This window comes from Coloeus monedula (assembly GCF_965178545.1).
Source record: "Coloeus monedula genome assembly, chromosome: 4".
In the NCBI taxonomy this organism is placed as follows: Eukaryota; Metazoa; Chordata; class Aves; order Passeriformes; family Corvidae; genus Coloeus; species Coloeus monedula.
Genome location: NC_138784.1, coordinates 2,515,004 through 2,528,364, shown reverse-complemented (window position 1 = coordinate 2,528,364; position 13,361 = coordinate 2,515,004). Strand labels below are relative to the sequence as shown.

At 52.0% G+C, this 13,361-nt stretch overlaps 1 protein-coding gene and 1 pseudogene across 2 annotated transcripts in view; one reads left to right on the top strand and one right to left on the bottom strand.

The window, feature by feature from the left end:
- CACNA2D4 (calcium voltage-gated channel auxiliary subunit alpha2delta 4) overlaps positions 1 to 11,755 on the top strand; it is a gene marked incomplete at both ends in the record, with an annotated part of 120,669 nt that extends 108,914 nt beyond the window's left edge. The window contains 7 exons of the mRNA XM_082281133.1: positions 1,022 to 1,074; positions 2,030 to 2,085; positions 3,467 to 3,487; positions 8,418 to 8,535; positions 10,719 to 10,843; positions 11,150 to 11,220; positions 11,669 to 11,755. Of these exons, the coding sequence (XP_082137259.1) occupies positions 1,022 to 1,074; positions 2,030 to 2,085; positions 3,467 to 3,487; positions 8,418 to 8,535; positions 10,719 to 10,843; positions 11,150 to 11,220; positions 11,669 to 11,755 (531 nt within the window). The remainder of the gene's footprint in view (positions 1 to 1,021; positions 1,075 to 2,029; positions 2,086 to 3,466; positions 3,488 to 8,417; positions 8,536 to 10,718; positions 10,844 to 11,149; positions 11,221 to 11,668) is intronic.
- On the bottom strand, positions 3,909 to 4,864 carry LOC309572689 (annotated as a pseudogene). Its single transcript has one exon. The product of its transcript is annotated as an uncharacterized misc_RNA (transcript).
- Positions 11,756 to 13,361: the final 1,606 nt, after the last annotated feature.

The following is a 13,361-nucleotide window of genomic DNA, read 5'->3' as shown; positions in this document are numbered from 1 at the left end:
ATACCACTTTTAACAATGTCTGTTTTGCAATGGCTATACTTACTCTGGCTAGATAATAAATGGTGATTGTAGTGAAAACATTTGCTTGATTATATCCTCCAGTTCTGATCACTGAAAGAAATGTCACAAACTGTGAGCTGCCAAAAATTAGGTGAATTGGGAAAAGAATAAAAAGATGAGCATTCAGCCTCAATCTCTCTTAGCAAAACCCTTGGAAAGGAAGAAATCAAGAAAAGTCAGTTTTTCATATACAGACATAAAAATCAGTCAAATTCCCAACCATCTCTACATTTTACTATTTGCTGACTTATTTTGGCTGAAGATAAGTCAGCAGTAAGGGAACATTATCCTGTGTCCCGTGACTGCTGCATCTGTTTTGGGTTTAAGGACATGAGCATGATTATGAGAGGGGGAGATGAAAATTAGATGTGGTTACCATGAAGAAAAGAAGCAGCAGTATCCTCTGCAGATGAATTGTCCCTGGGATAATGCTGGATTTCCAGTTTGGAGCTGAAAAGCAAGAGGATGATAGAAGTCATGCCATCTTGAGGAAAAGCTGGATGAAAGCACGGTTAAGCATAATCAATCAATGGCAGATAATACCAAATCCTGGGCAGTGCTGTCCCAGAAACACCACTTGCTCTCAGAACACAAAAGCATCCTGAACTGGTAGTGTCCCATTTAGCTGTGTTTCTCTCCTGCTCTGAGCTCTGAAGGTCATCCACGCTGGAGAGAAATCATCAAGCAATTACATCTTCAAAGTCCTTCATACATTCCTGATAAACTCCCTGACCCTGATGGGGAGGGGGTGAAGAGATATTATTAGTAGCAAGGCAGCTCTGCTAGCTTTTGATGTATTTTGAACATTTTCCAGTGATGCCCAGACCTTGAATTTCCAGCCTGTCTTCAAGAGCTCTGATCAGTGGAGGGACTTGGTCTAAAATGTGGGGTCCTGCATAACAATTATAAATTCTCTGACCAGGTCCTTATGGTATTTCTCATTTCTTCTTTTGTTCTCCAGCCAATTTATGCCTTTCTAGCTGCAGTGAAGTGGCTGATAAGTGATTTCCTCATGTGAGTACCAAAAGATGGGGGTGTTTGGGAGGCTCAGACCAAGAGGGGCAAGAGCTGGGAAAGCTGGGAGCAGAAGCCCCCGCGTAGGGCACTGCTGTCTGCCTTCTCCTGACATTCAGCTCTGCACCGTGCTCCTGGGAGACAGAAAGCTATTACTATTGCCATTTTGAGAGGCAGAGGCCCAGAGTGGGTCTGGGATTTACCTGAAGTCACTCAGTACAAAGTGCCTGAGTCAGAAATAGGACTTGGGTCTCCTGGGGCTCTGTGCAGATCCTTGATGCCAAGTCCTCTTGCCTGTCTCCTTTGCCCGTGATGAGCGAATGCACATCTTCCTGTCACGGGGGGAGGAGGCTGAAGGAAGCAAGCCAAGCAGCTCAGGTGTGAGTGCCAGACAAGGGGGGGGGAGAGGGGAGGCTCTCCTCTGCATTTGGGTTCACCTCAGACTTCTGGGGTGAATCAGAGTTCAAGCCCAGGTTAGGATGAAAGTGCCGCTGCTCAACTTGCTGGGTGTGCAAAAGGGGAGATGTGGTAAAGGTCCAGCTCTGAGGGCTTTAGCCTATTGGTACAGAATAATTCAGTGTAGCTACCTCCAAGTAGCCAGAGAGTGGCCTTCTGATGGCCATCATGCCTGCTCCTCAGGTGAGTCCTACTGTGGCTGAATCCTCTCCCAGCCTCAGGGGCTGCCAAACTCATTTCTTCCTTCACTGGTGAGCCCTTGCACAGGATATACTTCAGATCTTCCACAGCACAGATCCCATGATACAGAGCTACATTCTAGCATGTGGAGAGGGGAAAAAAAAAAGATTTAAAATTTTAAAAGATCAGACTTGCACTGCCAGAAATTTGTAGTAAACATTTTAGAACTGATACTCGCTGGGCGACAGGGCCATCTCCCTGACACCTGCATCCTTCCAGGCTGCTGAAAAAGCATCCTCTGTTCTTGCTCTTTTGACAGCTTCCTTTTGGAGTTTAACATGAGTAGCTTCTGGCACTCAGACAACTTGGCAGATGGTGAGTACACAAGAGTCCAGCCACCCCATAGCACGTGAGTGTTGCAGCCACTGGTGACAGAAGAAACTGTACGGGGAAGCCTGGCCTTGTGCAAGGAGCCTGCCATCTGCCCCACACCCCTTCCTCCACGGACACTGGAATCCAGCTGCCAGATCCCACCATCTGCCCCCATTTCCACCCCCATTTCAGCCTTAATGAAATGCCACAGCACCAGGGTGGTCAGTGTGAGATGTGTGCTGCTTGGAGCACACTGCCTGCTTTCCTGAGGGCAATTTGCTGAGGAGAGGGGGGACACTTCTTCCTGAGGACCCCTACCCTGTGTGCAATGGGATGAGAGAGGCCATCAGCTGCAAAGAACTGTTGGAAAGTATCCCTTCCAGTCTGCTACAGGACAGGACAGAGCAGGGGTGGAACAGCAGGCTCTCCAGAGCCTAGCAGAGGTCCCAGGAAGCTAGACAGAAACCTTAGAATTCAGTAACTTGCGCAGGGTCTTCACTTACCCACCAGAGCTGCTCTGGAAGAGAGAAGATCATGGCACGTGGTATTGCACAGCAGCTGCGTTCAGCAGAGGGGTGGGTGTCTCTGGTCTGCAATCCAGTGACCTGTCCTGCAGCTGAACTGCTGCCTGCTGAAAGCACCCCAGGAATCTCTGCAGTCCCATCCCAGCCCCTGCGAGCAGGGGGGATTTTAATGGCCCTGAGGAGGCTCAGAGGGGATGGGCAGGTGTGCTCTGTGCAGCCGTGTTGGGGCTGTCATTAGTCTTGCTAATTATTGATCACTAGTGGTGCCTTTAGTGGAGGCAGTGGTACCTTCCATGCCAGCTGTGGGGCTGGGTGTTCTGCATTGAACTTTCCTGGCACAATGGGGAAACAGTCATTTTTTGAAAGCAAAATTCCCCTCTAGAGAAGGAGGTCTGTGGGTGCTGTCCAGGTACCAATCTCCTCCTCCAAAGAGATGGCAGTAGGAGCTGCAGCTGTCCCCTAAGCAGCCCTGGCTGCTGAGTAACACACATCAGGATAACAGGAGTGTCCCAGTGCAGAAATAGGGGAGGAAGAGTCAGGTGAGCAGGTGCAGTACTCATGGCAGGGCAGGAGAGACTGCTCATTCTGGAGAACAGGCTGACGTGGCGTTCCTGCTGTGGATGGTCCGTGGCTGCAGTCTGATTTACTCTTTGCTTGAGGAGATGTGAGCAAAAAGGGAGGGGGGTTGTCACTGCTGTCCTGCTCATCACCATTTCCTTTTGTGCTTCCTTCATCTCTTTCCCACATCACCTCCATGACTGCTGTGTGCAAATTCATGTCTTCATGTCACTGCCATCTTGTGAAACTGTCACGTGGCTCCATCGTCCCTGTGGTGTCTGTGTGTCATGGGACTTCTCCAGCCAAGGCTGTCTTCCATCACTGTAAGTAGAACCCCTTAATGGTGAAAAAAAGAGAATTAACTAGAAATTCCTAAGCTAGGAAAGACTTTTTTCCACCTTTTGTACCGTGGGGGACTTGCAGAAAGGCGTGACAGGGCCAAGGCAGTGCCGGGCTCTATTTCCCTGGTCTGCAAAGAAGAGATGCTGTTGCTCATTTAGCTGGCTGAGCTGGTGATTGAAGGTCTGTCAGTGAGAAGCTGATAAAAGAAGGAACACACAAGCCTCCTGAGGAACTGCAGTCACAGACAGCGTCATCACTCATTCCTGCGGCCTGGCTGGGCCTGTGGCCCGTGTTCCATGGCATGTCCTTCACCCAGCTGGCCCCTTCTTTTCGGCTGTTGTTCCCAAACCAAAGACCAACCCGTGCCTTCTTGCAGGAAAAACTATATGGGTCTTGTAGACTTCAGTTATTAAGAAGTAACTTAAGTCTTCTTTTCCACAGCCCATGGCTTAGCTCCTTCTGATAAATCCTAGCCCAGCTCTGGGATAATGCAGAAGGACTTTCAAGCGGTTCGACTGATAAGTATATGCTGTAGCTCATAAATCCTCTCCTACAGGCGAGTTAGAAATTCCTCCAAGACAGAGTCCAGACTGTGGCTGTGTTTCTATCTCCCTGCTTCCATATCTAGCTTGTATTTGCCAATTTGCTCTCTGCCCAGCAAGACGTATGTGTGAGACAGAGATGGAGAAATAGAGACAGTTGGAATGTGTCTTACTGGATGGAGAAGAGGAAGAGCAAGGGAGGGTGTCTGCAGATGACAAAAATGAGTGTCCATGTGTGTGGGGGAGTAGCAGGGTGGAAGAATACTATTGGGGCTGGAGGAAATGGATTGCACATGTTGTTAAGAAGGGGCTGTAGATTTTTGCCAGAGACGTTAACATTTTCTTGACTGCACGCCAAGGCTGGTGTATGCGAAAAATATGAAGCGAAGGAGACATTTTGTGAGAGAGAAATTGAGCACACACATTTTTTCCGGGTTATGTGCAGAGGAATTAACGATCAGGGATCTAATGCTCTCCCCTGCCTGACTGTGTACCTCTGGCTCTGCAGCACTGAGCCTATTTCTGCTTCCCAAGTTCTCTTTTTTTCCTGGAAGGTGAGACTTGCTGTTGGAATATGGGCATGATGTATTCAGACTGCACTCATCATACAAATCTGCTTTTCAGAGGTGGTGAGAAGACGTGTTTGCTGCCACAGATTTTTCTCTGCTCCCAGCATCTCAATTTCTCTCTGTGTTTATAAGGGCTTCTGCTTTTATGGACATCACTGCAGGTTTGAAAGCTTTTAATTAAGCCAAAAATACCTCCAGCCAAGGCATGCAGCCTAGAAAGAACTATTTCTAGAATTCTGTAGATCATAAAAGTTTTTTTTACTGCATGGTAATGTACACAGAAGATATTTTACAAGATAATTGGTTAAATTCTATGTTTTATATTGGTAACTAAGTGGCAGATTTTGTCACGTGTCCCAGAGTAAATCCACTGACTCGGGTGCATGATTTATGCTGGTAGGAAAGAGTTCACAATCTGGGCTCTATGGTTCATAAAGAGGCACAGCAACTGCCTTTGCTGCTCTGAAGGATTGGTTGCCAAATGTCTGACAAAGTCTTTCTGGCAGTGCAGATGGTAGCAACGACAGCCTGGAATTAACTCACTCTTTGCTATAAAGTTTGCAATTTGTTATCAGCTCCTCTGGCTGTTTACTAATCCCTGACCAGCAGACTCTGAGGGTGCTGATAACATTCTGATGTCCAGCATGTGCATGCAGAGGCTCAGCCCGAGCCTTTTGCTGATGATGTACTGGGCTTCTCTGAACTTCTCAATACTGCTGCAGCTGCTTTGCTTCCCAGAAAATTAAGTGGCAGGAGGCTTAAGCATAATCTCTGTCATAGGTCTTGTCTCTGTGCAGGAGTTGGGAGATTTTAAAGCAGCTTCTTTTCATTCAGCTTGTGCCAGAAAAAGAGTTAAGGTCTGTGCAGGGCACTTGTGCCAGTTTAAAAATACACCTCGGTGCTGGCCACATTTGTCCTGGGTGTGGTTCATGAAGTCTCCTTAATTGACTTTCCCCTTGAGGGGCCTGGTTCTCCAAGCCCACCATGACAGCCCTCATTCAACCCTGGCTGAGGCTGAGAGGCCTCAGATCAACTTCCATTCTGCATTTTCCAGGCTGATGGTCTCATTCACCCCTCCCTGTGCCCCGTTCTTCACACCACGGTATTTTATATTGCTTTAACTCCATCTGCTTTGATGATGTTATGACAGGAAGCTAGTAAAGGATATGATACTATAACAGGAGCTAGTAAAGGATGTCATTCTTTACCAGGCACGGGGGAAAAATGAGGTCCTGGTGTGTCAGGGCTCTTTGCCACTCATGCCATGAGCCATATGTTAAATCCTTGCAAGCAGTTTGCCCCAGCTTTATGAGGTCACCCTTGTGGTCATCCCAGCGATTCTTCGGAGCAAGAACTGCACAGTCCATTGCCAACAGCTGTGCTGCAGTGGCACTGCTGTAAATCCAGGGGCAGCTCAACAGGACTCTGGTGGTTTGTGGCTGAGGGACCAGTGTGTGGTCTTGCCACAAGCATGTCCCTGAGAAGGGCTGTCCCTGGTCCAGACTGTGATAGCCAGGCCACCTGTCTCAGGATTTGGAGCTGCTTTCCCAGCCCCAAGTACAGTGAATTCAGGCTGAAAGAAAGGGCTCCTGCTCTGTTTCTCACACTCCTTTAGTCTTAGTTTGGGGACTTTCCTGGCCAGAATACAGCTACCAGCCCTGCAGCTGTCAGAGCTAGAAAGTGTTTGCAGCTCTCTCCTTACAGCACAAACGAGGATATTCTGCGTGCCCCACCAGAAGTGTCGAAGTCTTTGAAATTCACCTCAGAAACATAGTCTTCTTCTGCACATCCCATCTCATCTCCTCAGGACTGTCAGTCCCTGAGGCAGGTCCTAGTCAGAGGCATTCTCCATCAGCAGAAATGGGAGAGGCTTTTCCCTGCTTCTGCAGTGTGGGGTTTGCACAGGGAGGGACAGCGAGGGGTGGCAGAGCACAGCCAGACAGCTCCTGGCTGGTGGCAGAGGTGCTGCCGGCCCCTGGAATGACAAGTTCAGTTGATTAATTCAGTGTGAATCCAGGGTGAATACAGAACAAGGCACTGTGCTGCAGTCAGGCTCTGCGTGCCTTTGAATCTGTGCAAAATGAACCTAACCATGACACCGAAAGGTGGGTCCCACAGTCTGGGAGGATTTAAGCAGGGGGCTGCCTCCTGAGCACTGCTCTTCTGAGACTTCTGAAGAAAAGCACAAAGCACAATTACCAGAGACTGCACTGCAGGGAGAGGTTTGAGTGCCCATCATATTCACCTGGGCAAGGCATTAGAGGGAAGATTGGGCTGCGGTTCCTGGCTCTTAATGGATGTCTTGTGTTGCTGGATTGCCATGGTGGAGAGAAAAATCAGAGAAAATCAAGCAGTTTTTCTCTCTCTCATGTAATCCACATTGTTTGGACGGCAAGCTCTGCGGGGAGGTGCCTGCTGCTTTCTGCCTGCTCTGGCAGTGCCGAGGGAGAGGAGACCATTGCTCTCAGCAGTGAGGGTTTCACAGTGATGCAAATCACCCATCCAATCACGGATGCCCTCTCGATGCCTTCTCACCATACATTTGCTGATTAAAACCCAGGCTGCTGCGTTTTTTTATAAATCTTCAGCGCTTCTGCTGCAAGGGATAAACTGGGTGTCCTCCACGTCAGGAGGACCCTCTTCCCTGCTGGTCCCCCCAGGAGCTCTGCCTGTGGCTGCTGTGTGGGTGGGGGGCTGCAAAGTGAGGCTTTTGTGCTCAGGCCCAAAGCTGATGGAGAAACCGTTTCTCGTACTTGCTGCTGGCTGAGCCACAACCACCTCTGCCCTAGCAACAAAGCTTCACATTTCCATCAGCAGCAGTCCCCTGTGTCCTACAGAGGCAGGAGCTGGCTTTGCTACCTCCAACTGCAGAAAATAATTGCCAGAAGGGCCCAAGGCAGTAGTTTCAGGCAAGATAGATTTTGCTGAACTCCTAGAAAGAATGCTCTTGCTTCTTGAGGGAGGCTTAGTAAAGCAGTTCAGCTCCCCCTCATCCCCAAATTAGTTTGGGAGTCCCACAGAGTGTGACTGATGAGTGATGGAGCAGCTGCTCCCTCCAGGAGCCAGTGCTGTTCATTAGCTGGTCCTCGAGAGCTGTCATCTGTTTCCCTGTGGTCTCAGGCCAAATCTGTTTGCTGGTGGTGGTTTCTTCTCAACATGACACGTCTTGAACCCCTCAAATGTCCTGCTGTGGGCTCGCTCTGAAATGTCAGTGGGCTCAGGAGGGATCAGCAGCCGATGGAGAGCCCCGGCACAGACACGCAGGGTTCCCGCAGGGGCAGAGCCTTGGCACGGGCACAGAGGACCAGCCCAGGCACAGGTTTCAGCGTTTTAAAAAAGCACAAGAACCAGGGCTGCCTTAGGCAGGAGGGATTTCATTAACGCTGCTGGTTCAGTAGGAACCCCCGCTCCTTTGAACACAGGGGGGGTACCTGTGCCAAATGTCCCTGCCTGCCTGGCTGGGGGGGTCCCTGGGCTGCTGTGGCCACTGCGGCCCCTCGGCTGCAGCTCCGGCACGGCAGGGTCCGGGCTCGCTGGGGGAAGGCGAGTGGCACTATTGAAGGCATTGCTCACATAGGCTGGTTTTCCCGCACCACCTAGTGGGAGCAGGGATCACTGCCTGGCTGCTCTCCGCAGCATCTCCTTCCCCTTCTTCTCCGGTGGCCACTGCTGGGGGTAGCGGGCACGCAGGGCTGCTCCTCCAAGGTCCACCGCCACTCTGGAACGTTCCCAGCTCAGTGCAGGCAGCTGCCCTGTGCTCCTGTGCCCCTCACTTGTGCCCTTGTCTCGCCCCCCGGCAGCTCACAAGCACAAGAAGCACGACACGCTGCAGCCCTGCGACACCGAGTACCCCGTGTTCGTGTACGAGCCGGCCATCAAGGAGACCAACGGGCTCATCGAGTGTGGAGACTGCCAAAAGTAAGGCTTGCAGCTTCCCTTTCATCGGGGGGCCTTGTCCCAGGGCTGCTGGTGGTGACAGCAACCTGAGAAGGGTCACCTGCCGCTGTGCCCATGGCTCGGCCACCACGACACCTGCAGAGATAAACAGCCATGCTGGGCAGAGAGAGATGAGGAGTCCAGGGTACTGATCCTTGGCAAAAAAAAAAAAAAAAAAAAAAAAAAAATTAAAACCATCTGTTAATAAGCAGAGGTGGCTGGAGAACGAAGAAAACAACATTAATATATATATATATATATATCTTTCCATTCCACAGATTTCAGAAAGCGACTTTTTCTGTTTTTTCGTGTTTCTGGCGAAAGTTTTCTTCTTAGCAAGTTTTCCTTTTTGCAATGCTTTTGGCTTTCCTTTTCTTTTTTTTTTTCATTTCCCCCTTTTTATGTATTTCTACAGAAACAAAAAAAAAAAAAAAAAAACAGGGATCATGAAAAAAAAAAAAAAGGAAGTGTTAGACTGAAAGAACTGAAAACAAGGGTCCACTTTTATATTTCCTATTTTCACTGTAAGAGAATGGACACTCAAAAGTAACACATTGTGAAAAGAGGCTGTTCTCAGTGGTTGCACAGTGCCATCAGCAATCACATGTGGAAAGGTGACAAAAAGATTAGTTTCCACTGATCCAGCTTTTCCTGATGTGAGGAGGCCAAACAGATCTGACTGGGATTTCTCTTAAAAAAACCCCAAAACAATCCTACCTATTCTGCAGTGTTTGATCAACTGCAGGAAAGACTCAAAGGTTAGAAAAACAGCCTCCACTAGTCAGCATGGCTTTAGGAAAACCAGGCCTTGCCAAACATTGTTTCAGAAGAGACGGCAGATTTGATGACAACAAGGTGGTGTATTAAGCTCTGGGCAGATCCAGAGGAACTGAGTGACCTATTTGGGTCACACATCTCTGCCACAAACAAGGCCTGGGACTGACCCTTCCCTGCTGGAGGCAGCATCTCACCAGTGCTGGTCCCACTCAGCTCCTTCGTAGTTACAGCCTCTGGCTCCCAGGTGCATCTCTTGTGCATCTTTTCTCCAGATATTTGGCAGAGACACACCCCCTGCCACAGGCTCTGTGCAGCATTAGCCAGGGGCCTGGCATGCAGGCGTTCCTGATCACATTCCACAAGGTCCTGGTGGAGCAGGGGTAGGCTGGGTGCTCCATCCTGGGCAAAAACTTTGGCTTGTGGATTGATTGTCCTGGTGACTGGATTTGTGCATGGGTTGAGGGCTGCTTGTCAAAGCTCCCAAGGCAGTCATTAGTCAGGGAACACTAATGAAATGGTCAGCTGTGTGTGTGGCATTCAACACCTTTAAAAGGGAACACGGAAATCCCTGAAGGCTCGAAGGCAGCAAGGCCAGGTGGTGAATAACCAGGGAGCCTGGGCACTCCTCCAGCACAGTCAGTGCAGTGGGCACTTCCCCACAAGCCTCTATTTCTATTCCAAAGCCCTCTCCCTTGGCTGGGCCGTGGTTAGCAGGACAGGGAGTCACCGAGCCATGCACCGGCTGCAGCCTCGCAGCCCTGCCGCCAGTGCAGGCACGCTGAGCCTGATGTCCCCAGCCTTCCCTGTGCCCAGTGGCTCCAGGACAGCTTGCTGGCTCCCTGCCAAGCACCAGCTGGTCAGTCCCATCACACCAGTGTAGCACACAGCATTACTGGGATCCTCTATTTCTCTCTCAAGTAACAGGAAATTTAGCACAACTCTGCTTGTCGCAGGACCTCCGAATACAGACACCCTTGCATTGTGCAAGCACACGTAAATATACATTAAAGAGACATTGACATACCTCTGGGTGAATCCAGGCTTTCTCAGGTGTCATCTGCTGTGACATGCTGCCCCGTCTGGGGAGGCCTTGTGTTGGGTTTGGTTGGTTGGTTGTGGTTTTGGGTTGATTTTGACTTTTGTGCCTAAAAGCATGGAGTTGTAGATTCGAGCCAGTTCAGAGCTTTCTGAGGCCAAAAAGGAGTGCCAATGGCACTTCTCCCTGTGTACAGCTGCTCACTGGTCTCTCCTGCTTCCTGCTGACACCCTGTTTCCAATGATCTCTGTTTTCTGTCAATTCTTTGCTGTGGTTCAGGCAATGCCAGGGCTGCTGCTCTGGCACTGTAGCTGGAGAGTTGTGCTTTGTCTCACCTGCTCTTCCCTTGCAGGATGTTTGTGGCACAGCAGATCATCAGCAGCAACCTCCTGCTCCTCGTCACGGATGCTGTCTGCGACTGCAGTGTCTTCCCACCCGTCCCAATGGATGCAAAAGAGGTCAAATATATCCTTCCATGCACAGCCAGGATGCAGGGCTCCACAGGCCTTGTCATCTCCGTGTTTGCCAGGGTGGAAAATGTGCTTCTGCTGCCATTGCCATGGGGCTGGAGAGCATGACCCAGCCTGTGAGAGCTCGCAGAGGTCTCCAGCCCGAGCAGGGTGTCCTGCCCTTCCCTTGTCCTCCCCGCTGTGTCTCCCGGGCCGTGCAGTTACACCCAGACAAACCTGCGGGGGGCCCCGTGGGTGTGTGTGGCATTCACCCCCTTTGCCTGCCTGCCCTGTCCTTAAGGTGTCCTTGACAGCCTCGCACACAACGCCTCAGTGAAGTGTGAGCGGATGCGGTCCCAGAAGCTGCGGCGGCGGCCGGACTCGTGCCACGCGTTCCACCCTGAGGTACCCCGGGCAGCGGGGAGACAGGGAGGGAGAGCACACGGCTGGGGGGCACCACGGGCATGCCTGTACCCAAAATGCACAAGCGTCTCCTCTGGCACCCTCGCGTGGGCTGTCTCAGGTGCCCATCCTGCTGGCTGGACCCAGACACGGCCTGTGAATCCCGAGGGGGTTCCTAGCAGGAGGACTGTCACCTGAGTCCCACCTGGGAAGGGCTTGAGCTGGGATAGCACGGGGTCAGAAGCAAGCACACATGCACACACACCCCCTGCGAGGAGCCCGGGAGGCAAGTGGCTTCCTGGCTCACGGGGGGCTGCTATGGCCAACAGGAATCAAACCAGTCCCTTCCTTCGCCCCTGGTGATCTTTCCTTTCGGCCACAGGCACTGCTTCCAAAGGTGACAGGCGGGCCTGGCAGTAGGCAGGCTGACACCTTGTCTCCCATCTCCCAGGAAAACGCCCAGGACTGCGGCGGCACCGCTGGGATCTCCGTGTGTCCGACGCTGCTGCTGCTGCCCCTGGTGCTGCTGCTGCGGTGACGCTGCCCGCGGGCGGCGGGGACCCGGCAGGGCGGAGCGATGGCACGGACATGTGGATGCCGACCCTTCGGGGACACCTTCGCCGCCCGGCCCAGCTCGCTGCCGGCTGCTGTGGCAGAAGGAGATGCGGGAAGCAGCGGGGCCGGCTCCTGGCACAGCGGCTGCCGAGCGGCTCCCCCCGGACACCAAAGCCGTGGCCATCGGCACTGCCAGCATCCCACCCCCAGCCTGACCCCCACGGAGCCACTCGGGCTACAGGCGGCTCGGAGGGGCAGGGCTGGCTTTAGGAGAGCAGGAGGGCCAGCGGACACCATCTGCCTGTCCCTCAGGGGGAGCCACCGGGATTTTGAGCACCCGGCTCTGGAAGCAGCATCTCCTGGTCTTGGGGGCGGTCCTCAGCCGGGACCCCCGGGGTGGGACATGGCACCAAAGCTGAACTGCACCAGCCTAACCTGCAGCTGGACAGTGGGAAGCAGCACAGCCTGACTGGAGAGCTGCAGCCACGCCAGCTCTGCCAAGGAGACCTTGGTTCTTGTCTACATGTGGAGTTACCTCTGGAAAGCGGTTTTGCATGACCCACCGAAAGAGACTTACCTGCTCTCTTCATTGCAGAAGCAGCTAAGAAACAGGCACTTTTCCCCTGGGAACAGCTCTGCCCTGCTTATTGCAGCTGCCCATGGTTGTTCCCTGCCCTGAGCCTGGCATTCCCAGCTGGTGGGCACGGGCTGTTTCTCACAGAGCTTTACAGACAACGGGTGGGCAGCACACATTTTTCTCTTTTTTTTTTTTTTTTTTTTTTTGTATGAACTGTTACATACCATCTCATTAAAAACAAATGTATGGCATATTCTACATAAACACCACAGCTTCAGCATGTTTGGTGGTCATCACAGCCCCACACAAATCCCAGAAACCCATGGGGACAGGGTGTGGGTGGAGGGGCTGCAGACACAGCTGTGGTGGCCCTGAAAGGCAGCAGGGTAGTACAGCAGCAAGGCAGAACCTTTCCCTGGTCACCTTGGGAGCCTCCTGCACCCTTCCAGGCCCCCAGAGTGGCTCGTCACACCGAGATGTCACCTCCTTCAGGACAAGGGCCCTCCTCGCCCGCTGCCTGACAAGCAGCAGTGCCCATACGTGCCCTGCCACGGGGAGCTGGGGGCTCCTCTCCAGGGCCACCACAGCACCCACTCCCACAGCCACCACTGCGGGCCTGGACTCCTGGGCAGCTGCTGCAAAGAGCAGTTGGATGAGAAAGGGCTTTATCCTCACACCAGGTCTGTTCCTTCCCTGCACAGCAGGCACCCACAAATGTGCTCCAGGCGTGCTAGGGATGCTGTCCTTCTTGCCACCCATGTCACCTGACACTAAGGGGACAGTATCAGTCCCAGCCAGGTCCTGGTGGGGACCTTTCAAGACCTTAGAGCTCCTGCTGCAGGGTTTTGCCTTGCTACAGGCAGTGTTAGAGCAAAGAGGAGAGGAACCACTGCAGTCCTGGAAGTAAAACTGGAGAAGGAGAAGGTTCCAGACTTCAGAGGCAGTGACCTTATCAGAGCCAGCAGCAGCCAAGGAAGATGAAGGCAGGACAGAGGAAAAAGGAGCTGCTGTC